The following is a 26,026-nucleotide window of genomic DNA, read 5'->3' as shown; positions in this document are numbered from 1 at the left end:
TGAAGACGTATTAGAAGTATAAATCATCTGAAAAGGAAGTAGAGGTAGTCAATTATTTCAACAGGAGCGCCGAGTGAGCCAGGCGTGTAATAGCTCCTTGGCAACAGTTAATTTGCTCCGTGATCAATTTGGAAAGAACAATAAGAACAAGCCCCATTTACCGGATTTAACGCCATCTGATCCATATCTTTGCAATATGAGGTAATTGTTATGTTTAATGATTAGCAGGATTATTGCGAAACTTGCACTGTATTTGAATGTTTGTGAGAATTTTTAATATGACCGATCTTATGGTGTACTTATATTGTTGTCAGCTTATCGGTTTTCTGGAAATATATTAAACTTTGTTGGTGTTTATTGAAAATCACATAGGATCGTTTGAAAAAGAATGAATTAAGATTTTTTGGTATTAGGATATGGTGACATGCTTAGAAGTCAACAATAAACATGAGTAAGTAAAAAAGTTTAACTGAACTGGTGCAAACCGTATTTTGTATTTTGAGAACGATTTCCGAAGTGGAAATTAAAATGTCAATAAACTTATTTTAAACTTTAATTGTGGCATATTTCCATTAAAATAGTAATTATTTTAAGATGCCACAAGTAAATAGCTTCAGAACAATATTGATGATAGCGGTGGGATAAAACAGAATTAAGTTTATTGTTTATAGTTAATATAAAATTCAAGTACTAAAATTGGATAGATAAATGGATACGTCAGGACCCCCGCAGGAAAAGAAGCGTAGGTAAGAAAAGACGTAAAAAAGTAGACGTAGAACTCATTAATGGTCTCTCAAATTCACGAAAATTTTCAGTTAGAGGAAGTTAAATTCCTGGTAGAATAGATAAATTAGAAGAAAAACAGAAGAATATTCAAACTGTATAAGAAAATAAAATAGAACAACAGCAAAACGACTTAAAATCTAATTTAGAAAGCCAAATAGTTGAGTTAGAAATAAAAATTAATACCCAATCTTCTTTGTCTAATATTTTTTCAGTCCAATCAGAACAAACAGCTTCATCAATTTCCATAGATGAACCAGACACAATTAAAACTAGCAAAATTTACAACCACATACATTCGATGGTTAAACAGCATGGGAAACTTATGGTTTTCACTTCGAAGCTGCAGCTAGGGCAAATTGCTGGATTGCGAAGGAAATAGCAGTTTCCTTGGTATTGTCGCTTCAAAGACAGGCAGCAACCATCTTGCAATTTCTTTCCCAGGATGCACCCAGTTATATATAACTCGTTCAACCTATAGAGTCAATATATGGCCAGCTGCATCTAAAGCATGTTTTTTCAAAGTTAACTGAAAGATCGATATCAAAAGCATAATGAAAGCCTGCAAGAATATGAAGTCGATATTAAAAGATTATTGCATTTGGTGTACCTTTAGGTACCTTAATATTTTCTGAAACAAATTGGTATACAGGCATTCGTAGATGGACCACAGCATGTTGAAATGTAACAAACTCTTCGATTACAGCATCTCCAAATGCTAAATGGATTGGAATATGAAGCGGCGAAAAGCATTTCCGCATCTTGCTCAAAATTAAAAGAAATAATATTTCGAGAAAATGAAGAAGTCACAACCGCAGATAACCAACAACCTATTTTATCATTAAAAACAAGCAAGAAAATAATAATCAAAGACTGAGGACAGAAGATGGCCTAGATAGACATCCAGAAGCCCGTCACATAGTCTTACTAAAATATTAGTAGAGATAGGTTTCTAAGAAATTGATCTTGCACAACTGACCACAGATATCCAAACAATAGCCAGAGAAACGAATAAAAGGCGACACTATTTAAAGTGCGAATTTTAAATAAAAATGAACAGAATTTATTACTTGAGTAGGTAGATAATAAAAAATATACCTTTATTATTGATACCTGTGCATCTTTTATTCGAACTAGATTTCTGAATGGAAAACTATAGATAACTGGAACAAACTTAGTTCTTGAAACAGCTTCGGGTCACACTATTTCAATTCATGAATAAATGACGGCAACCAAACAGATTGGTAGCACCTTGATAAAACATCCATTTTTTGTAGCTGATATTAAAAATAAATACGTTCTTGGGATGGATATTATGCAGAACAAATTTATCATAAATATTCAAAATAAAATTTTGTTTATTGAAAATGAAGAAGTCCTAAATTTGAAAGAATCGATAACTCAAGTAAGAGTTATAGTGAGCGAGGATACAAAAACTCCTCAAAATTCTGAAAGTATTGTCCTAGCGAGACTGAGTGTGCGCTCATAACGAGGCGTCGTCCCTCGCTCGGACCGTAGGATGGTATCATATTATCATCGCCACGTAAAATATATGCATTGTTTTAAAAATGCCAAAGTTCACCGTCAAAGCGCAGCGCCCAGCCTCGAGCCAGGTATTGGACCATAGACTTGATTCATAGTATTCCAGCTTAGTATTTTTTCGACCCTCGATCCTAGTACTCTACGATCGGCACTACGAGACGCCGACCACCGAGCCTCGCTCCGACCATCGTATCGATCGCCAGGTAAAATAAACGCATTATTTTAAATGCGAGCCTTTACTTCACTGCCAGTGCTATGATCTAGGCGAGGATACCATGCGATGGTCTCGGTTATGAACGCACCCTGAGTCAAAAACCTGAAGGTCTACATTTCGGCGTTGTAGAAAGCGAGGAACCCGTTAATGACGGAATTATGATAGCCAGATGCCTCGTTAATGTAGATGAGATGATTCCAGTAAGGCTTGCTAATGTGTCTAAAAAGCCTTTTAAATTGAAGAAAGAACAACAAATGGATATATAAACTCTATATACCAATAGAAATAATAATCAAGTGCGAAAAATTTTTAAAAAAGAATCCAGCTTCAAGTTACCCGGTCGACGCTAGGCTTTTGAAACAACAAATCAATAATGGTGATCACTTAACAATTGAAGAATTGGACAAAATTAATGAATTTATTAATGAAAACTACGACATTTTTTAATTTGAGAAATCTACAAGGCGTAGATAAGAAATCACATCTCTTCATAATAGAGCCAAAAAAGGTTAGCGTGTAAATAATAATGATGATAGCGAAAGATGGTGCTGCTTTAAGTAAGGCTGCTGCCTCTTCCGCCACACTTTTCAAAAAATGCCTAGAGAAGATGTTAAGAATATGGAAGAAGAACTGTCGTGGAATTGGAATCCCTCTTAATAACAGCGAACTTTACACTCTGTGTTATGAGGATGATTAATTAGTGTTGGCAAAAGAATATGATGATCTAGATCTAGAGTATATGAGACGAAAACTTATACAAGAATACGTCTTATACAGCTAGAAGATGGACAGCGAATTAAACAATTAAGAATTATAATTACCTAGGTTTGCAAATTACAAACAACGGCACATTAGACAAAGCTATAAGTCACAGGAATGGATAGGGTAGGAGAGCTATCTCACAACTAAATAGTATTCTATGTGACCAAACACATAATTCAAAACATAGTTACGTATGGCTCAGAAGTATGGCAAATAAAGAATACAATAGAGAAAATGCTTAACATAAACGTAATGGATTTCTGACGACGTTCAGCTGGAAAGTCAAGGCGAGAAAAAGTAACCTTATAAGAGAAATCATGAGTGCAAAATATACATTAGCAGAGGATGTTAAAACAAAATAATTGGTCTTGTTTGGTCATGTACAGAGAATGACTAAGAAGCGGCTGCAAAAACGAATTTTAAAATGGAAATTCCATGAAAGGAAAGAGCGGAAGACCTAGATGAAGCCAGGCGTTGTGGCAATACTGTATGTATATTTGCTCGTTTTACATTTCAAGTAAAAACTTCTATAGATAGGCTTGAGAAAAACATACTTTGTGGATAGCACTACGTACACATGAGTGCACATTACAGAAGTCTATTTCTCTTAACTTTTTGACTTTAAGTCCGATTTTCCAAATGAGTGTTTCAACTTTTCCTTTTTAAATTTTGTATTAAACTATTTCACTACTAGTTTTATAACAAAAAATTTCCTTGCGCTTCGTATTTACGTACTAGTAAGGCTGTTTTAGATGAATGATAAATGAAAAATTGATTATGGGTTATTAGTCATATTCATGTTATATTTTGGTTACAATAACTATGCAAACTCTCTTTTATGATGTTCATTGTTTTGATACCAATTTTATTCCTGATCGTTTTGAAATATTTTATATTTCCTATTTTCTTTTAAAATATCATAAATATGCTTTAAAGAAATAATGTTGATAGTGTCTATCTGAGTTGTTTTACATTCGTTGTATTACTTGCTTAAGTCCTTACTAAAGCTATATAATAAAATATACGAATAAACATACTAAACAATTAAACAAATTCTGGTAATTTTCTGGTAATTAAATCAAAGACTTACATACAATCATATATGGAGGATTCAGCGGTAAAAAAGATTTCGCCTTGTTTAATATATTTTGACATTTTTGTATCAAATACTTTACATCATTAATGTCGTCTAATTTAAGCTGTAGTTCCAGTATCATTTGTAATTGAGCTAAAATCAAAAGTATGTGTTAAATCAATGTTTAATCCTTAATTAAAAAAAAACCTTGGATAATTATAAAAAAAGAAAACAGGAAAACTTTTTACGCAATAGCAACCGTCACATATTAATTTAAAATTTTTCACCAAGTCTTGATCTTTTCTTTTTAGCCTAAAAGAACGGGGAAAACAAGAATTCTAAAAAACTGCAAAACGGAATAAGAAAATGATGAATGACAGTATGAATGAATGATAAAACTTAAAAATTTTCATTAAAAATAAATATTCTAGTATATGCCGCCAAAGTTATTGTCATTGAATAAATATGATGAAAAATGAATTAAATAAAAAGAATAAATAAATGGGTATTAAAAGCATAGTTTTCTACTATAGTCTATATCCGACTATAAGAAAAAAAAATAGATTTTGATATTGACAATATATATTTCATAAATTTTAATCTATCATCGCAGTAATGTAAAAAGTATCAAAAATAGATTTTACCAGTAGAAGGGAAGCCACTTAAGAATACTTTGACCTTTGAACTTTCAGGAGCCAGCCGATCGGGCGCTCTGACGTCACACCGACAGGTACATACAGGTAAAAAAGGGGGTTACTATACTTTTAACTACCTTAAGGTCACAAACTACTGCAGGTACGCATGCTACTAATATTGGAAATCGTAGTTTATATTTAGAAAAGAAAAGAAAAAAACAAAAGTTTTTGATTTAAAGAATATATTTTTAATGAATAATGTAATATTACTTTAAATATTTTTTAATAAATAAGTACAGACTAACTATAAAACATTATTTTAAATATAGTACATTCAACCAACTTATACCTCTAAACGATTAATGGAATTCGCAGAAAACTTTTCGTTGTAGTAAAAGGCATGGTAAACTGCACTGAAGTTCTCCATAATCTTTTTAATTGCTTATTTTGTTTAGAATATTTTTTCCTCTATTATTAGTTAGAGTTAATTTGTATAAAATGAGAAGCAAACATTCAAATGGACTTTTAAATAATATTGTTTATTTGACTAATAATGGATGTATAAATATAATGGTTAACCTGCTGTACAATTTTTTTGTAAATAACATTATAATAGTGTACTTACTGATTATTTACATTTATAAATCATCATCATCGTCATTAAATTCACTACGGGTATCATTATGTAAATCTGTAATCACTGTATTAATTTCACTAATTTTATTTTCCCGGATCCACCACTCTTCCATTAATTTTTCACATTTATTTACAGTTTTGGCCCATGGTTGTTTCTCCAAAATCTCCGAATGGTAAGGTCCATTATTTAAAACTATAACTGATGGTTCACTCAGACTAGGTAACATTTTTTCCTCAAGCCATTTAACAAACATATCTGCATTCATGTTTTCATGGGAATCAGCAGATTTTGATTTTAAAGAAAAAAATCTAATCTACTTTTTCTATAAAGCCTTCTTTCCCTTCTGCATAAAGAATGATGTGTCTTTTGCCTTCGCTATCTGTGTGTTTTATTGATTTTATGCTGTAGTCTTACCAAATTCTTTTAATTCCACCCTTTGCAAATATCCATGTCTCATCTAAGTATACGAATGTGGCATTTTCAGATTTAAGTCTAGCATATTCTCTCAAAAATTTAGTTCTTTTGTGAACCACACTACTCCTTTCGCATAAAAGTAACCTATGATTTTCTTTTTTGAATTTAAATCCTAAATCTCTCAATACTGTCCAAAGGCTAGTCCTCTTAATTTCAGAAACTTGTCTTTCTCTTATTTTGGCCAGTAAAGTATTTAAACTGACATGTTGATTGTTTTCACGCATTCGATACAAAATATTGCGAATTTCAAATTTTTCTCCATCAGGTAAGTCAATGCTCCTAGAATGTTTACGAGTTGTTTTCTTGTCTTCGTGATACTCAGTCACAGTAACATCTTCTTGAGAATCTCTGACAGTCTTTATTACAGTTTTTAGCTTACATTCACTTATCCCGAGTGCGCAACAAACGCGTTGATTTATACATAATAATGATTTTAAAGGTGCACCATTGTCCCTTTCCATGGTAAAGTATTTATGCACATTTGCAATTAATTCATCAATATCCAACTTACGTCTAGGCGTGATGGTCACCTGAAACTTCACGTTTGAATCACAATATACTGAGTTTAGATAAATATGACAGAAACTTTCTAACCATTGTGCTTGAGAGGTAAAATACAATATAACCGCTTACAAAGATCCTAAACACATTAAGCAAATTAGCCTAGTGATCATTAGTAATGCCGATTGTTATTTAATTATGTTTGATAAAAAGTTTAGAAATGGCTGGAGACCCTACATAAACAAATTAAAATGTTTCCCACAATTAGTTTGTTTTTAGTACAAGTATTTTCATTTGAAAATAAAAAGGTAAATATATTTACCAAATCCCTAACTTTAACCCGTAATCGCAGACGTCTCAAAAACGGTATACTATAACAGACATATGGTCAATCTAATCACCACTATTTAAATTGACAAAATATTCTAGTTTACTCCGAAGTATTTTTTAACAAAAATTAAAAGTGATATTTTAGTACTTTGTATGTCTACTTTGAATATAAATTATCCTTAGCATGGTAGTATTTGTTTAAGAAAAAAATTATTAAACAAGTAGGTAAAAGAAATTTAAGTTAAATAACATTATGCAAGAGTACTATTTATTAAAAAAATGTAACAAAATATGCAAAAATATAAACAACGGGTTAATGACACATATATTTATTTTATATCTAAAATTTAGCAAAGTGTTAAACATTATGGTGAACACCAGTGCAGTTTACCGTGCCTTTTACTACAACGAAAGATTTTCTGCGAATTCCGTTAATCGTTTAGAGGTGTAAGTTGGTTGAATGTACTCTATGAATGCTCCAGTTCGAAACACAAAATACAATAAATTGGCTCGATGGTCATTGTGGGAGGAAATATTAACTGATTAAAATAATCATCAGTTACTTAGAGCCATAGATTTACTGTAGTTGCCCTCTATAGGTCTTCGTAGACACTTGTCTCAGGGCGGCCAGCAACCCCAGTTTAAAAGTCTTTCGTTGCCATGAAGTAAATTTCGTCTAAAACTTAAACATCGTAGAATATTTGCAACAATGTAACTTCAAATTAATTTAACTAGATTTAAAGTGTTTTTACCCGTATATTTAGTGGTTGCACTCATGTATACCTAGTAAAAATACTGATTGAACAAATCCCCTTCGTTGGCTCAGTGAAGATGTTCGTTCAGTTGTAATGGAAACACCAAATAATAGTAGCAGAGTTTATTGTAGAGACGTACACTATGGGTGTAGACCCGGGATTACTTTAAGTAGAGACTGATGAAGTTGATCGTTGAAGACTATCAAGTTCGTTGAGTGATTATTGATTGAATGCCTCTCTAGGCAAGAGATCTTAGTTTTATATAAACTTTAATTGGGTCAATATTTTCGCGGACCTCGCGTGACATGTGTATTTAATTTATGTAAATAGTTTAACTTTGTCAGCACTTTTGACTGATGTCCAAATTATATTATTGATAATTGACCAAATGTGTATGTAACCTAATTAACTACGTGTGTGTATTTAATAACAAATAGATTCATTCGGTCTACTGGGTGATAAAATTATACTGTCCAATTTCGGATATGAATTCTAAAGATTTGATATTGGACATACTGCGGAATCGGGCAATCTGGCCCAAGTGTCAATACTCAAAGTTTACATATAAGTATTACATAACATAGTAAAATTCAAACATGATAAATTATAAATAGTTTAAGAATAATCAACAATCTTCCAACCGTACCCTAGCTATCAATGTCCGACTCTATCTCTAGATTAAAATTAGGGCAATTGGATGAAAATGTGGAAAGTGGGATGTCAACTTGGGAAGTCGACGGTACATTGTTGTGCCGATTACTAACTAATACAGGTACTTCCTGTTCGTTAGTCCAATTTTGTGGATTCCCTGAACGACATAGTCGTGCAACAGGACGGTACTTCCATAACGTGAGTATCCCAATTATTACCATTATAGTAATGATCCCGGTGGCCACAAAATAATGCCAATTAGATTCGTGAATCGATCGCCACTGCGTATGCGTCATTTCTTGTTCCAGACTCTCCTCCTCAAGTAACACATGACGTAGCTCTCCTCCTGGTATGTCAAGGTAGGTGTTTAGAGGCGTGTTAAACTTGCGGGGTGTCCTCGCCACCAGTTGGGTCACGGGAGTGATTGGCGACTTCAGGTAACTCGTCACTGCTCTGTCCACCCCACTGCTAGTGGGGAGTAATGTAATATTTTTCGTTTGGGCGATACATTTGGGTGAAAGCTTCAGGAATGTGACTCGTTCCAGTACTCTTTCGTTCCGATTTCCATCGCAAATAATGGATATGTGTATCGTGACTGGCGTGATAACTAGCCAGAGGTTGGGAGTACCCATCTTACTCCATTGAGCTGTCTGTATTGTCCTGGCTACCACTGGACATGTGCTATTCTTAGATCGCTCATAAATTTCTTCAAGTATGCAGTTTGGTTGGGTATCCATGTTTCTTATAGCCGTTGGTGAGCACGCTATCTGCGCCTTTGTCAACAGTAAGCATCTTTCTCTATCTTCCGCGGTCAATTCGAAGTAGTGCAGTGTGTTATAATCTACGACCAGTAGATTCCTTGGGGCGACAAATGTGCGCAACACCGACCCCTCAACGTTAAGTGGTATGGCCGTGACTTTGAGCATGCTGTACTTATTTTTCCCTGTCACTATGAAGTAGCCGATGACTGTTATATATCTGTCGTCATGACTGACTTCTGTTTCTATAATGGGTTGTCGTCGTATTTCGACCCCTTGAGGCAGTATCTGCCCTGCATTCCCTATTAATCTGGTTATTTCACCCGGTTTCACTATATCAATGAAGTGTCCGTGGTTATAGTGAAGGTTTAATATTCCCTCGTAAAATTGAGTATATTCGTTTATGAAGTCCATAACTTGTAATGCTATCGTTTGTATTCGTAACGTGCTATATTCGGTTTCTAGTTTTTGTGCTTTGTCTTCTACTTCGTTAAGTCCTTTAGATATTTCTTGTAGACCTGTGATTAGTGCTTTGTTAAACTTGTTCATTTGCTTGTTTATCCTGTTCTCTGTGTGATTGATTGATGTTATTGTTTCTAACATTATCTTCGCCTGGTGCTGTGATCCCTTTATTAGCTCCTTTTGGTTATTATCTAATGCTTCAATGTTACTGTAGGCTTAGTCACTGACTCCAAATACTGAGGTTAATATTGTTCCTAATATTCCTCTTCGTTCCCTTCCTTTTATTTCTACTGTCAACCCCTCGCTCACTGACTCCGCCTTTCTTTGTCCTTCCTCTAACTTCTCTATTATATCCTTACAATTCACGATTTTTATCTCATGACACAGTTCTCGTACGCCTTGTATCATATTTCCTATTAGTTGGTGCTCTGTTCGAATTCTTCCTTTTTCGAGTAACACCTTTATTCGAAATGTTCCCCGGTCTATGACGACCTCTCCAAGGTCTTCTGTGAAAAATCCTGGTACCGGATTATATATTTTATACGGTTCTGCCTTTATGGGTTTTAACATCGTTAAAAACATTATAGCTACTAGTATTTTCTTCCATCTTAGTGCTGCTGCCTTCTTCTGCTTTTCCTGTTTCTCTTCTTCCAGTCGTATTAGCTTATGTATGGGTCTTTTAGTCAGTTTCCCGTTTGCCTTTCTCACTGTTACTACTCTGGTTAATCCCTCCGCTCCAGGGTGTGTTTCTGTTACCCTTGCTAATGGCCATCTGCCTGGAGGTGTATCCTCTTCTTTAATTATAACTATTTCTTCTTCTTTTATGTTAGGGTGCGCCTTATGCCATCTATTTCTCTGTTGTAATTGGTGCAAGTATTCCTGTTTCCAAATTTTCCAGAAGTCTCTTTTTATTTTCTCCACTAATCTCCACCTCGTCGGCATCTTCAAATAAGTCGTAAGGTCTTCTTCCCGATTTGGTGATATAATTTCTCTCCCTATAAGGAAGTGAGCTGGTGTCAGGGCTATTTTCCCTTCAGGGTCTTCTGATGACCCACATAATGGTCTCGAGTTCATACATGCTTCTATTTGTGCCAGCACCGTACTCAATTCTTCATATGTTAGAACTGTTTCCCCGATGATTCTTTTCAAGTGATATTTCATTATTCGCACTGCGCTCTCCCATAATCCTCCGAAATGTAGTGCATATGCAGGTATGACATGCCACTGGGTACCTAGTGCCAGTAATCCTTGTTTTATCTCGTCATCTATTTTTTGATTTTCTTTTTTCAACAAATTTGCTGTTCCTACGAATGTGGTTCCGTTATCGCTGTATACGTTGTTGCACTGTCCTCTGCGTGCCGTAAATCTCTTGAACGCTGCGATGAATGCATCCGTAGACATATCGCTTACTACCTCAAGGTGTACTGCCTTCGTTGACAGACACACAAATACTGAGATGTAGCCCTTATAGCTCCTCTGTCCTCTGCCTCTCGTGGTACTTATTTTTATTGGCCCGGCATAATCTATCCCTGTGTTAGTAAAGGGATGACTCGGGTTCACTCTGTCTTTCGGTAGATCTCCCATTAATTGTTGTGCTGCTTGGCTTTTATACCTCCTGCACCTTAAACATTTTGCTAGATGATCTTTCACGGTTCTTCTGCCGTTGATTATCCAGTATTTCCTTTTTATATACTGTAGTGTTTGTTGTAATCCGCTATGTAGATTTCTTGCGTGACTATCTGTTATAAGTAACTTTGTTAATGCACTATCCTTTGGCAAAATTATCGGATGTTTTTCTCCGTACTTTAGATTCGTGTGTCTCAGTCTTCCGGTGACTCTTAGAATTCCTTGTCTATCCAGGAATGGTACCAATGACGCTAATTTATTTTTCTTGTCTAATTGCTGTTTCTTCTCCAGCTTATTTATTGCTTGTTTGAAGTAGGCGTGCTGTGTGTGCTTTATCACCTTTAATAGCGTTTCCTCTAATTCTTGGACTGTAAGCTGACTTTGTCCATTGTCTTTCTTTTTTCTGCATTTGTCTGCAAATCTCCTACAATATGAAAGTACTCTTCTCATTCTTTCTAAATTTGAGAATCTCTCGCATATGTCCTCCTTTATCGTTGTAGTGTGCACCGTTATTTTCGTTTTGACTTCCTCCTCATTTGTCTCTGGTATTTCTTCTGATTCCTGCGTTAAAGTTTTGTTACTAGTCAGCCAAGTTGGTCCCTTCCACCATAGCTCTGCTTCTAATAATTCTGATGCGGTACTTCCACGTGAGAGGATGTCCGCTGGATTTTCCTTTGTATCTACCTTATGCCAATTTTTCGGTCCTATAACGCCTCTTATTTCCTCTACTCTGTTGGCGACGAACATTTTCCACCTTTTTGATGATCTCCTTATCCAAGCCAGGGTTATCGTTGAGTCCGACCATGCATATACCTCAATGTTTTCCCTGTTCAATGCTTGTAGGGTTTTCTTCATTAAATTTGCTAGTAGTACCGCGGCACACAGCTTGAGCCTCGGTAACGTCGTTTTCCCTTTCAATGGTGCGACTTTCGATTTTGCTATCATTAGATTCGTTTTAATTTCTGGGCCTAATACCCTTGAGTAGATTACCGCTCCATATCCTTTCATAGACGCATCTGCAAATCCATGTAGTTCTACTCTGTTTATCTTGCTTAAGTTGTTCCACCTGGGCAATGTTATTTTCTCCAGATTTACTAATTGCGCCTGGTATGTATTCCACCTGCTTTGTTGGTTGCTAGTTAATTCTTTATCCCAACTGGTCTTTTGCTCCCATAATTCCTGTATGAACATTTTCGCCTGAATTACTACAGGTGCTATCCATCCCAGTGGGTCGTATAGTTTTGCTACTTCTGACAGTACGTGTCTTTTCGTTATTTTCTTTGCCGTCGTTATCCCTATTTTGAATGTGATTATATCCTCTTTAGGTGACCAGTGTATTCCTAACGTTTTCCGTACTTCTTCTTGTTTGAATGCCTTGGAGTCTACGTTCCTCATATCCTCCGGTACGTTTTCCATTATTTTTTCTTCGTTGCTCAACCATTTTCTAAGAATGAAACCTCCTTTTCTGAACAGTTGTATTAATTCCTTTTGGGCTGTTTCTGCTTCCTGCACTGTCTCAGCTCCTCCTAGTATATCGTCTACATACATGTTTTCTTTTACAATTTTCGATGCCAACGGGTACCTCGCTCCTTCTTCTTCTTGTAATTGTTGTATTGTTCTTAACGCTAAAAAGGGTGCTGCGGCCGTGCCGTATGTCACCGTCGTTAAGTTATACTCTTGTATGTGGTCCTTTGTGTCCTTTCTCCACAAAATTTTTTGATATTTTTGGTCTTCTTCTGCCATTCTGATTTGTCTAAACATTTTTTCCAGATCCGCTGAGTATGCTACCTTATTGGATCTCCATCGTAATAGTATATTTGTCAAATCTTGTTGTAATTTCGGCCCTGTGTGCATAATATCAATTAGGCTTACTGCCGATGAGCTTTTGCTTGATGCATCAAACACGGCTCTTATTTTCGTTGTAGTACTGTCCTCTTTTCTCACTGGATGATGAGGTAAGTAGTACCCATCTCCCTGGTTTTCTGCTATTACCATATTACCATATGACCTTGGTTTTTATAATCTTCCATGAATTGTCTGTAATTCGCTTCTAACTGTTTGTCTTTTGCAAACTTCCTTTCTAGTTGCATCAATCTGGCGAATGCTTGCTGTTTAGATTCTCCTAACTTTGCGACGTCTTCCCTAAACGGAATTTTTACTTCGTATCTCCCTTCTTCATTCCTTTTTACAGTCTGTCGATACAGTTCTTCACATTCTTGTTCTTCCACTGAGAAACTTGTGTCCTGATTTACTTCTTCTAATTCTCAGAAGTTCTTTATTTGTACGTCCATTTCTTGTCTTGTTATCTTACAGCATACTTCTGCTTTTATATTCTCCCTTTCTCGTGCTATTCCCGAAACTATCCATCCTAGTTTGGTGTTTTGACTCAGGAGTCCATTACTTATTCTGTGCATCCCTTCTGTCAATATGTAACTGTATTCTTTTACTCCTAGTAGTAAGTCTATCTTCCCTACCTTGTAATATCTTGGATCTGCCAGTATTGCATTTTTCTCGTTATAGTCCGGTAGAATTATATCCAGTTCCGGTAAATTCCTTCGGTAGTACTAGTGCTTCTATTTCCATCTCGAAGTCACTTTCGTAATGAGTTTCGATTAGAAGTTTCATACTCCAGTTGGCTGTTTTTTCTCCTGACGAGCCTATCCCGGATATGGTCGCCTGTATGGGCTTCCTTGTTGTTCCTAGCGTCGTCGCAGCTTGTTCCGTTATAAATGCGCATTATGACCCTTGGTCGATTAGTGCTCTCATTATGTGTGAATCTCCTTTCGCATCTCTTATGCGTACCACAGCTGTCGCTAGTAATGCTTTACCTTCCTTATGGCTTGCACAGTTTACTGAATTCAGCCCTCTTTGTTGGTCGTTGCTATTCCTAGGCCCATTGGTATTTTGTGTATTTTCTCGCCTTCCGTTATTTTGTTCTCTGGCGTTGTATGGATTATTATTTCCTCCTCTGTACCTATCAGCTTGGTACCCGTTTCTTCTATTGTTTGAATCTCTTCCATTCCTTTTTTGTGTTTGTTCTCCTTTCGTTCCATTGGAGTTTCTTTTGTTGCTTGTGTTTCCTTTTTCATAATGCAACATATGGTGGTGGTCTCCGCCACAGTGTCTGCACCTATATTGTGAATAACATTGTTTTTCTTTTTTATGTGCTAGGCAGTTTGTACACAATCCTTTTTCTTTTATCATCCTGTTCCGGTCTCTTACATTGAGTTCCTGAAATTCTCTGCAGTTCGGTACTCCGTGATCTCCGTTGCATATCACGCAATGTGTTCTTGGTTTCCTAAGAGATCCTCCTTGCTTCTCTTGTCTTTTTTCTGACTCCAGCAGTTCCAGTGTCTGAAATCTTCGCTGTAAGAATGTTTGTGTCGATTTGTACGTCGGTATCTCTCTACTGTCTCCAATGTGGTTTTCGTACAGCCTCCTAGTTTCATTGTCCCATTTCGTTATGATAATTCGGGCTATCAATGGGCTCCACGCTTCCGTGTCTGTTCCTAACCCTCCTATGGCTTCCAGACTTTCGTGGAAGGTGTCATGTAGTGATTTCAATGCTCTAGCAGAAGATTCCTTTACTTCCTGCGCTAGTAGCATCCTGTCTATTAATTTAAACAATATCATCCTTGGGTTCTCATACCTATCTTTTAGCATGTTCCAGGCCACTTCGTAGTTGGCCTCGGATATGTTTAAGTGTTGTATCATTCTGTTGGCTTCCCCTCTTACTTGAGTTTTTAGGTACTGCATTTTTTCTGCGTTTGATAACTGGTCGTTTTCATGTATTACTTTAGTAAACAGATCGTGGAAAGTTCTCCACGGATCGTATCTGCCTTCATACACAGGGATTTTTACCTGCGGTAATGTCACACCGTCCCTCCTCTGTGTGCTTTCTGGCCGTTGCATTCCTGGCCTTATTTTCTTTAAAACTTCCCTGACTTTCCTCTTTAGATGATTTATTCTCTCTACTTCTCCATTATCTGTAGCGTCTAGTTCCTCATTTACTGCTGCTTCAATCATTAGTGTATTCACCTTTTCCATGTATTCTCTTAACTCTGACTACAATTCTTCATCCTCCTGCAAGTCTTGTTCATTTTCTGGCCGTAATAATTCCTCGATTCTTTGTTTTCTTATCTGTATCTCCTTTACTTTCGGTGCTTTTCCTCTTTTCAGCACCCTTCCATATTCTTCCAACAGGGTTTTCCCCTCAATGTATATCTTAAATACCTGATCATAGTATTTTGTTTCAAAATATTTTTCTTTCGTTATACCCCCTTCTAGCAGCTTTTCGTGGTTATTTAAAAATTTTGCCCAATATTCTTCTAATTTTTCCTGTCTATCCCGGATGTATTGTTGATTTTTCCGAGATTGGGAATCCTTTTTTGTATTTGAAACGAGTTTTGTTATTTCTGTTCCTAATTCCGCTTGCTTAACGTATATGCTTTCCATGATTTTTCTTATAAATTTTTACATTCAGCGGTAAATATATTAGACAATACGAAATGTACGTTATTTATTAAATAAGTATACCTGTACTATAACACTTTCTTTTCTATCGGAATGTGCAATTTAGCGAAATATGAGTTTGACCTTGCCTGCTGTGCTATTCTTTGTACTGAGGTAGGTCAAGATGTAATCCACACACTCTTATAATGATATATATACATATATATATATATATATATATATATATATATATATATATATATATATATATATATATATATATATATATATATATATATATATATATATATATTGTTATCAAAATAAATGAAATTATTTGCTACGTAATTATTTTAATTTTTCGAAATAAAGTATTTAATTGAATTAAAAGCAAGCTATATGTATGAACGTTTCTTTTTTCAAATTGTCATACAAAATTACTGTTTAGTAAGTTATAGTTGTGAATGACGTTTATTTTTTGTTTTATCAATTCTCTGTATTATTTAAATGGTATACATTCTAAAGTACATTATTATACGATTGATAGAGTGGAGATTGTTGTTCTAAATTGTTAAATTGTAATAAAAAAAACTTGTTAAATTGTAAGATTGTAAAAGTTGGAAGATTTTGTAATTATTCAAAAACTTACGGTTTTTTGTGTTCTTAGACGTTGAGGATCCCTCGCTTCTGGTGGGTTCTGCAATCGGTCCTGTCCTTTGGCTGCTCTGCGGCTCTAGTATGGCTCTCGGCTTTGGTACTGCTCTCAGCACTAGTATGGCTCTCGGCTTTGGTACTGCTCTCGGCTTTGGTACTGCCTCGGCTCTAGTATGGCTCTCGGCTTTGGTACTGCTCTCGGCTCTAGTGTGGCTCTCGGCTTTGGTACTGCTCTCGGCTCTAGTGTGGCTCTCGGCTTTGGTACTGCTCTCGGCTCTAGTGTGGCTCTCGGCTTTGGTACTGCTCTCGGCTCTAGTTTGGCTCTCGGCTTTGGTACTGCTCTCGGCTCTAGTGTGGCTCTCGGCTTTGGTACTGCTCTCGGCTCTAGTGTGGCTCTCGGCTTTGGTATGGCTCTCGTTCTCCCGGGTCTAGTGGTCTCTCTCTGCTACTGAGGGTGTTGCTGGCGTGGACTGTATAGGCTCTCTCAAACTTCCTTGAAGTATTCTGTTTCTCGATAGGACCATGAACAAATCCCCTTCGTTGGCTCAGTGAAGATGTTCGTTCAGTTGTAATGGAAACACCAAATAATAGTAGCAGAGTTTATTGTAGAGACGTACACTATGGGTGTAGACCCGGGATTACTTTGAGTAGAGACTGATGAAGTTGATCGTTGAAGACTATCAAGTTCGTTGAGTGAATATTGATTGAATGCCTCTCTAGGCAAGAGATCTTAGTTTTATATAAACTTTAATTGGGTCAATATTTTCGCGGACCTCGCGTGACATGTGTATTTAATTTATGTAAATAGTTTAACTTTGTCAGCACTTTTGACTGATGTCCAAATTATATTATTGATAATTGACCAAATGTGTATGTAACCTAATTAACTACGTGTGTGTATTTAATAACAAATAGATTCATTCGGTCTACTGGGTGATAAAATTATACTGTCCAATTTCGGATATGAATTCTAAAGATTTGATATTGGACACTGATGATGGAATATACATTCCGAAAACTTTTTGTGATGTAACCCGAAAGGGCCCTTTTTTTCCTTTTATAAAAGATTTTTTTAATAAGATTTTTTTTCTTTGTCTTGTTTCTACCGCATTGCAAATTTCATGTCAATCGAAGCGGTTCTTTAAAATTCTAAGCAAAAACCGTGAAAAAATGGAAAAAATCAGTTTACTCTGCAATTTGTTTATGTTTGAGTATTTACCATTAGTTTTTTCTTGCAATTTGTTTGTATCTTCAATCAATAATTTCGTTGTTTAATTATAAACTACATTGTTTCTTTGTGCAGTATTTGTTTTTACGATTGTTAGGTTGCTAACCTTGCTAATCACCCTCCATATTTTATCCAGGCTTGGGACCGGCTCTGTTAACCGCAGAGCTACTCAATCCACCCCGCAATCACCCCAGGTATTGTTAAACTGGGTTACAGCTATGGTTACAACAACAAATTTACTCAGATGTAAATGAACAGCTTCTTTTACGACAAACCGAATTAAAGTTGGATTTGGATAAGACCGGACAGCAAAACAAAAAATGAAATAGACTTTATCATCGCCCGCAAAAGATCGATTAACAGCAAAGACACAGTACACAAGTATCTATCGTTAGCTATCATAAGATGGTAAGAACTTTAGTAGGTATAAACATCAAGAAGAAAAGATAACGAGCGGTAAAGGAAAAGGAAAACCGGCAAGATCCAGATCTCACAGAAGTTCGAAAAAACTGTAAATGAAACACTACAAAATACAGAGACAACTGACATTAACAAGATAAACAAGACAATAACAGAAACATTTCAAGCTTTTATTTGTTGACTTTATTAACACTAATAAAGGCAACGAACAAACACTGCCCAAAGCGGGACAAAGAGAATAAAACCCGCTCCATACCAAAGCATTAATGGAACTTCGAAGAGAGTTGAATCGCAGCAACCTAGCACCTCAAGAAATAAGTTCTATAAACAAAGATCTACAGAAGTATCCTAAATGACATTAGACACTACAATAAAGAGCAGATACAACAAATAATCGGTCTAAATAAACCCATGAAAGTTCTGAGAAGGAAGCTAAACAGCGACATAGAAGAAATTATAAAGTTGCAAAGCATAAAATGTAGAGCTGGCATTAAACCAGAAATAGAAAATATAAATAAAAGCAACCATAGAAACGGCAGCAACAGAATGCATAGAGAAAAAACGAAAAACGAGAAAAAAAAGTGGTGCGTCTAGGAACATGAACAAAATTGAAAGCTAAAAGTCAACAACAGGATGGAGGTACTAACAAGACCAAGAGATGAGAATAGAGAAGCTTACCATAGAATTAGAACAAAAACGAGACAAGTGTTGAGAAGGAAGAAAAAACAATACCTAGAAAATTTGATAAAGCAACTTTAGAGCAACCACCGAGCTAGTTAGTCTAGACAGTTTTATAAGGAAATTAAAACACTAAAGGGCAATTAGGTAAACAGTTTATGATGAAGATGATAAAAGATGATAGAGGACAACTTCTTATGGAAAATACAGGCACAAGCCGACAATGGAGGGAGTATTTCAAACAATTGTTAAATACTGACGAATCAACAGCAACATACAAACAAAAACAGTACCATTTAGCAGAACCTTAAATAGCGTTACCAGTGCTTGAGGAAATAAACGAAGCGCTACTGGTACTACGAAATAACAAAGCCTAGGGCCCAGAGGGCATCCATTCGGAACTGATTAAGAAAGGGGGAAAATAACTTCATGTACAAATACGTCATCTTATAAACGAAATACAGCAAAGAGAAGAAATGTCGATAGAATGATATGAAAGCCACATAGTACCCGTTAAGGAAACGGAGATGAACATATATGTAAGAACTATAGGCAAATATCATTAATTCATACAACCCATTATTCTACTGAGAAGATTAACTCCATACGCAGAAGAAATAATAGGTGATTACCAGTGTGGCTTTCGACCGGGAAGGTCAACAATACACCAGATCTTTATCTTGCGCCCAATTTCAGAAAACAGTTTCAGGCAGCAGTACATCAGATGAGTTTCAAATAGAAACAGGTCTAAGGTAAGGCGATCCATTTCCCCCCTCGTTCTTCAACTTCACTGTAGAAGACGCCTTTAGGAAAGCACATCCAGAATTAACAATTGGCTTCGCTACCCAGGGAGTGAAGGTACTGTTAGCTATTGCTGACGATGTCGACACAATGGCACAATTCACCAGAGATTCGAAAGAAGGTTTTACCCTTTTGAAAGCGGGGCCAGCGAAATAGGCCTTCAGGTCAACGGTACAAGATAAAATCAAGTACTTGGTAGTTACCAAAAATCCAATACTTAGAAAAAACATTCCGATAAATGACTACAATTTCGAAGTTGTAAAAGAATTCAAATACTTGGGAGCAGTGATAACAGCCGAAAATAGTTATGAAAAATATGTTTTAGCTATAGAATTATGGCAGGAAATAGAGCGTATTATTCCGTAACGACGTTACGAACCAGCGTGAAACAATAAAATTATTTACCTTGTAGAGATGAGATACAGGGGAGTGGAGAGGAAGACATAACCAGGAACTCCAAGCACTCTATGGAGAAGAAGAAGAAGAAGAAAACATAGTACGATATATTAGGGTAAATTGGTTAAGATGGCAAGACATGTACTGAGATCGAATTATGAAAGACTACTAAGTACAATCGTCTGAGAAAGGCTCGCAGAAGGTCAGTAGGTCGCCCAAGAAAAAGATGAAAGATGCAGTAACATGTGACCCACGTAAGATAAGGGTGCAACAATGTGATTGGTTGATTGCTGCACAAGGCCGGTAAGAGTGAAAGAAAATAGAAAATAGTAAAAACTTACTTAAAGTCGTAGAGCCAAGAAAGAAGAAGAAAAAACATGACAAAAAAACAACAAAAGAAGGTGAAATAATATATAATAAATAGAAGAAATGAAATCCTTACAAGAGTTCTACCGAGAACTTGATAAAAGCCAAAAAAGATGCAAAGCACACCCGAAGAGATATACAATGGAAGAAGAGTGGTTAACCAGGATTCAGAAACATGCGCTCAAAAAGATCAAAACTGAAAAAGTACCTGGTATGGTATTATAAGCTATTAAATTCGGAGAAATTCTCCTCGAAAAAATTCAGAGCATATTCAACTTAGGTCTATATGACAGCATAATTCCAATCGATTAGAACAACGTTAATGGCATTATTCTATAAAAAAGGAAAATCTATGGAGATCGAAAACTATAGACTTATAAGCCTCCCCTCCCATTTGAATAATATTTTTACAAAAATAGACACCTCTAGATTAGAAAATAAACTAGACTTACATCAACCAATAGAACAAGCCAGTTTTCGCTCAGGTTTAGACGATACAATCAAACGGAATAAGCCGGGCTCTAATCCAGTATGGTGAGGATTACATATACACCCGCTTAATTTATAACATACACTTCATCTAATTTACATACCGTTGCACGTCATCCGCGTCATAGCTCGTGAGATCACATGATACCAACACGAAATATTTAGGCGGTAGGTGTGTTCTTTTTTAGGATCACTTTGCCGAGTACACTGACATTACAGCCACTAGACATATTTTATTATATACGCGTAGAAATAATATTTAAAGATTTCTATTAATGTTAACTTAAAGAAATACACAATAATATGTTTCATTTAATTTGTATAAATTATAAAGCGTTTTTATGAAGAACATTTGTTCGGAACACATTGTAACTGTAATCGAACGAAGGTGATATTTTGGCACAAATTTGTTACACTTATTTGACAGTTGCGGTGTTGATACTTTTTATTTTACATTTTACATAAAATAAAATAAATATCTATGTATTCCATTTTACATCTTTATACGACGCATACAAGCGGCTCAAATTGTTTTTAACAGGATTATTTTTTAACTCTTGTTTTGTTTCTATTTATTTACATTAAATATTAATTTGTTTTGTTGTATAATCCACTTTTGCAATAATTATGTGACCTATTTGATTTAAAATGGATTCAGGATTTTTTTATACTTTGGCAACTATGTCAACTTCGATCTCTGTCAATAATAATGACGGGCAACGGTAAGTAAATTAGATGGACTGTATATAAAAAATAAACAACAAATGTGCAACTCCATGAAAAAAAAAATAACTAGTTACAATTAGAGAGAGAGGTGTTAGACAAGGAGACACAATGTCACAAAAAACTCAATTGGTTCAAGACCGGCATAAATATCGACAGAAAATTAGCCGCGTCAAAAACGAAGAGAATCGCAGAAAAACGGGAATAGAAGAATTCATAGAAAAAATATCAAGGCTAACATGAAGATTAGCAGGACATGTAGCACGGTTCAGCGATGATAGATGGACTAAGAGATTATTGGAGTGGAGACCCCTTGAATATAATAGAAGCCGAGGAAGGTCACCGACGCAATGGACAAACGACATACGGAGCATAACTGAATGCAACTTATAATAAAATTTAATTTCCTGGAGGCGTATGTCCAGCAGTGGACGCGAGAAGCTGGATGATGATGATGATAATACATTTTTGGAATCAGTATTTCAATATAATTTACATGATGTCACATGATTTACTTTCTGTATTATTATCTTTTATTTTGTTTTTTTACTTGGTAATATAAAAACAAAATCAAAATTAATTTAGATTTTTTTGTATTACCAACTACGTAATACAACAAAATAAATTGTATTTGGAAAACGATTTTCGAAGTGGAAATGGAAAGGCCAAAATTAACGTATTTTCAACAACTGAAATTGCGATTAATTTCCTAAAGATAGAAAATAATATTAAAATGACACAAGAAAATAATTTCCGAGATACCTATTTCTTAAAAAAAAACGAAGTTGTAATTGTCATCTGAAGAAGCGTCATGCTAACAAAGTTCGAGAGTTTTAGCATACTATGAATATTTCAAAAATCGATCAGTCCAAACGTTTTGCTGATGTGTTAAAAATAAATAAATTAATAGTAGGGGGTGACACTTATTCCAGCTCGCGGTATGTATCGGGATAATAGTAATAAAACAAAATAATTTGATATTTTCCAACTAAATAAATTTTCCTACTTACTTTGAGCTAAGACTATTCCAAAATAACCATCAAATCCAAATTGATCCAACCTTTGATTAACAAAATTTAAGACATTGTCTAATGCTTCTTTAACATTACCGAACAATCCATTATTTCCGTTAACAAATAAAACCAACCCCAAAATTAGTAGAAGAGACATTTATATGCTTATAATATTATGATCTGGCTTTTTCAACGTTATGTGTAGGTTTTTCGAGCAAATAACTTTTATTAATATTTCGAACATTATTAGTTGATATCTTGTCTAAAACCATATGTGGATTAATAATACATAATTAAATAATAAGCTACGTTAATTAGAAATACTATAAATACTACTTAGAATATTATTCTATGCAGACTATTCTATACAACATGCAGACCCTAATGTAGTACCAAGAAGCCTGTATGATAAAAATTATAAACTTCTTTGAAGAAAAATAGAATATAGAACATAATGAAAGTAGAAATCCTGAGAGATGTCATGTTTAATAAATAATACGTAACTAAATATGCGTAACTAATACGCAAAAAACTAATAATATGTAACTAAATAAAGCAAAAGGAGAGCACAAAGGTGTTGGTCAAGTATATATAAAAAAATTCTAACATTTTTGCAGATAAATATGTTACTCAGCTCATAAGAGTCAGAAGACAGTCTTGAAAATCATAACGCTTATTTGTAATATACTAAAAGTAACTTTTATAAGAGCATCCTAATATACTTGTGTATAAGTATTCTAACATTAAATTTTATTTATTTGCTTCTTAAAATGTATTTAAATACTTCCCCTAAACATACGCAAAAACACACACACACGCACACACATACGCACCCACACACACACACACACGCGCGCACACGCACACACACACGCATGTACAAAATTTGCAATCTTAGCTTGGCAGAACGGATGGACTCGCAACCCTTTGAAGAGTTTTTACGAACCCATTCATCTAGGATAGGTCTCAAGCCCAAGGTCTCGTGCTGCTAGAACAGTCCTCTTAGACCTTCAAGTGCTCCACCACCCTCGCCACAGACTATTTATTATTCAAACGTAAGGCGAGGCTGCTGTCGTCGTTTTAAGCCAAAATCCGACAGAACGTAGAGCGGCGTTCTGTAAGATTTGAATATATATATATATATATATATATATATATATATATATATATATATATATGAAAATTATTAAGGGGTACTGATATGTATTATAAGGTGTTGCTTCCAGATAGCACCTTTAGTCTCTCCTACCAAATTCCTATCCTCGCCTCACAGAAGTATGATCATGGTCACACAGGTGAACTCTGGTAATCTGAGCAATCCTATTGGAGATTAGGTAACCAACCCTAATGGAAGGTAGGATCGGGGCTGACGAGGAAGGTAGCTTACTGGTCAACGACTTGGGGCGGATGAGCTGGTAAGTGGAATGACACTCTTTTGTCCTGAGATTGACAAAGTGGTCTCAAAGGCGGATGAACCATGAACGTGGTCAACGGTCAACGGCATTAGGGTGCAGGAGGCAAGGAGAAACCACTTCATAAAGATCCCCTAGGATATCTCAAGAAAAATCACTAATGGAGAGTCAAAACAAAACGGCCCCGAGTGCCTGGCGTCTCTTAAATGGGACAGGGGTGCGAAGAATTTCCGGGGGGAAAAACAAAAAAAAATAAATCGTTATGCAACGTGGAATGTACGAACATTATATAAAACTGGACAACTCGCAACAGTACCACTAGAAATGTGTAGACTTAAAATAGAGATATTTGGCCTCAGCGAAGTAAGATGTTAAGACATTGTGCTTTACTACTGGAGTAGCAGTACTGATAACAAAAATGGTGTAGGAATCATGATTAAAAAAATACTACAACCGTATATCTCTAACTTTATTCCCTATAAAGGAAGAATAATAATGTTACAGCTGAAAACCTACCCAATAAACATAAACATAATTCAAATTTATTCCGCAACATCAAACAGCACCAAAAATGACATAGATTTATTCTATTCAGATTTACATCTAACGAAAAACATAAAAACATAAAAACGAAAGAGGAGACCGATTAGTACAATATTGTCAAGAGAAAGAACTAGTCATCACAAACATCATCATCATTTAGCCTCAAGAGTCCACTGCTGAACATAGGCCTCTTCCTCATGTTTCCAACCCCGTCTATCTTGCGCCGCTCTCATCCAGTTTTTATCGAGTCTTCTTAAATCGTCAGTCCATTTTGTAGGTGGTCGACCGACGCTTCTCTTGTCTTCCCTTGGCCTCCATTCCAATAACCTCTTTGTCCACCGCCCATCTGTCATTCTGGCTATGTGTCCTGCCCATCTCCATTTTAGTCCATCACAAACACCTGTTACCAATTACCACCAAGGAGGCTTTATACATTGAGTGTCCCAGTAGGCAACGAAAATAATTTGATAAGAAACCAAATCGATTACATTCTCGTTAACAAAAGAATTAGAAATGGGATTAAAAGCGTGAAAACCTATCCTAGTGCTGATGCAGACACCGACCTCAATTTACTTCTTGCCAACGTTAACGTTAAATTGAGAAAATAACAGAAAAAAAGTAAATTGAGAATATATTTGTCAAAGTTTGAGGGTGAAAAATATCAACAACAAATAAATGAATCAATTACACCAGCATTCACAGAAGCTTCAAAAAATATATTAACAGTGCCTGAAACGAAATCAAAGCGGCAGTACTTAACGCTGGCGAAGCGTTTGTGGGTAGCGAAGAACCAAGTGCCAAAAAAAGACTGAATGACAGCATATATTATAAAGCTCATAGAAAAACGAAAATACAGAAATACAAATGAAGAAAAATACAAGCAAATGAAGAAACTAGTAGAAACGCAGATCAATGAAGCTAAAGAACGCTGGATAGATGGAAATTGCAAAGAAATAGAAGAATTTAATATGAAACACGACACATATAACCTACATAAAAAACTGAAAGGAATTAAGGATAATACACAGAAGAGAATACCAAAACTTATAAGAAACTCCAATGGATATCTCCAATTATCAGAAAAAGAAAAACAACAAACTTGGGAGAAATACACCAAGAAATTATTTACAAATAATAGGGAAGAAATAACTGAAACATTACCATCTGATGGAAATATACAAATTCTAGCATCAGAGGTGAAACAGACAATTAAAAATTAAAAAAGTGAAAAGTGGTGAAGCGCCAGGTCCTGATGAAATTCCAGTAGAACTATTAAAAATCCTGAATGACAAAAAAAAAGTTGAGCGTTTAACTAAATTATTTAATAAAATATACCACGACGATCAAATTCCTGAAGAATGGTTAAAATCTATCTTTTTACCCTTACCCAAGAAAAATAATTCTAAATCTTGTGATGAGTACCAAGTAATTAGCCTTATGAGCCACACTTTAAAAATACTACTCAAAGTTATTCAACAGCCTATAATATAAAAAATGTGCAGAACAATTAGACAACACACAGTTTGGATTTAGAGGTGGAATGGGAACAAGAGAGGCATTATGTGCAATGGTGGTATTATCATAGAATAACAGAACAACACAACATGTGTTGGTTGTTCTCTGGTATTATTGCATTTCAGTTATGC

At 35.4% G+C, this 26,026-nt stretch overlaps 1 protein-coding gene across 2 annotated transcripts in view; it reads right to left on the bottom strand.

Annotated features, from left to right (window-relative positions):
• Positions 1–22,620, bottom strand: part of LOC140438275 (UPF0764 protein C16orf89 homolog) — a 34,027-nt gene extending 11,407 nt beyond the window's left edge. Inside the window, exons 1-2 of one of the 2 annotated variants that reach the window (XM_072527968.1) lie at positions 22,423–22,620; positions 4,392–4,529 (exon numbers count right to left, since the gene is read on the bottom strand). In XM_072527968.1, the coding sequence (XP_072384069.1) occupies positions 4,392–4,529; positions 22,423–22,582 (298 nt within the window). In that variant the 5' untranslated portion in view covers positions 22,583–22,620. Of the gene's footprint in view, positions 1–4,391; positions 4,530–20,652; positions 20,716–22,422 lie in introns of those variants that run through there. The other variant, XM_072527969.1, reaches the window with a different exon arrangement.
• Between the last annotated feature and the right edge of the window lie 3,406 nt (positions 22,621–26,026).

Source organism: Diabrotica undecimpunctata, chromosome 4, assembly GCF_040954645.1.
Source record: "Diabrotica undecimpunctata isolate CICGRU chromosome 4, icDiaUnde3, whole genome shotgun sequence".
Lineage (NCBI taxonomy): Eukaryota > Metazoa > Arthropoda > Insecta > Coleoptera > Chrysomelidae > Diabrotica > Diabrotica undecimpunctata.
The sequence above is the reverse complement of the archived record's forward strand: the minus strand, read 5'-3'. Positions and strand labels throughout refer to the sequence as shown.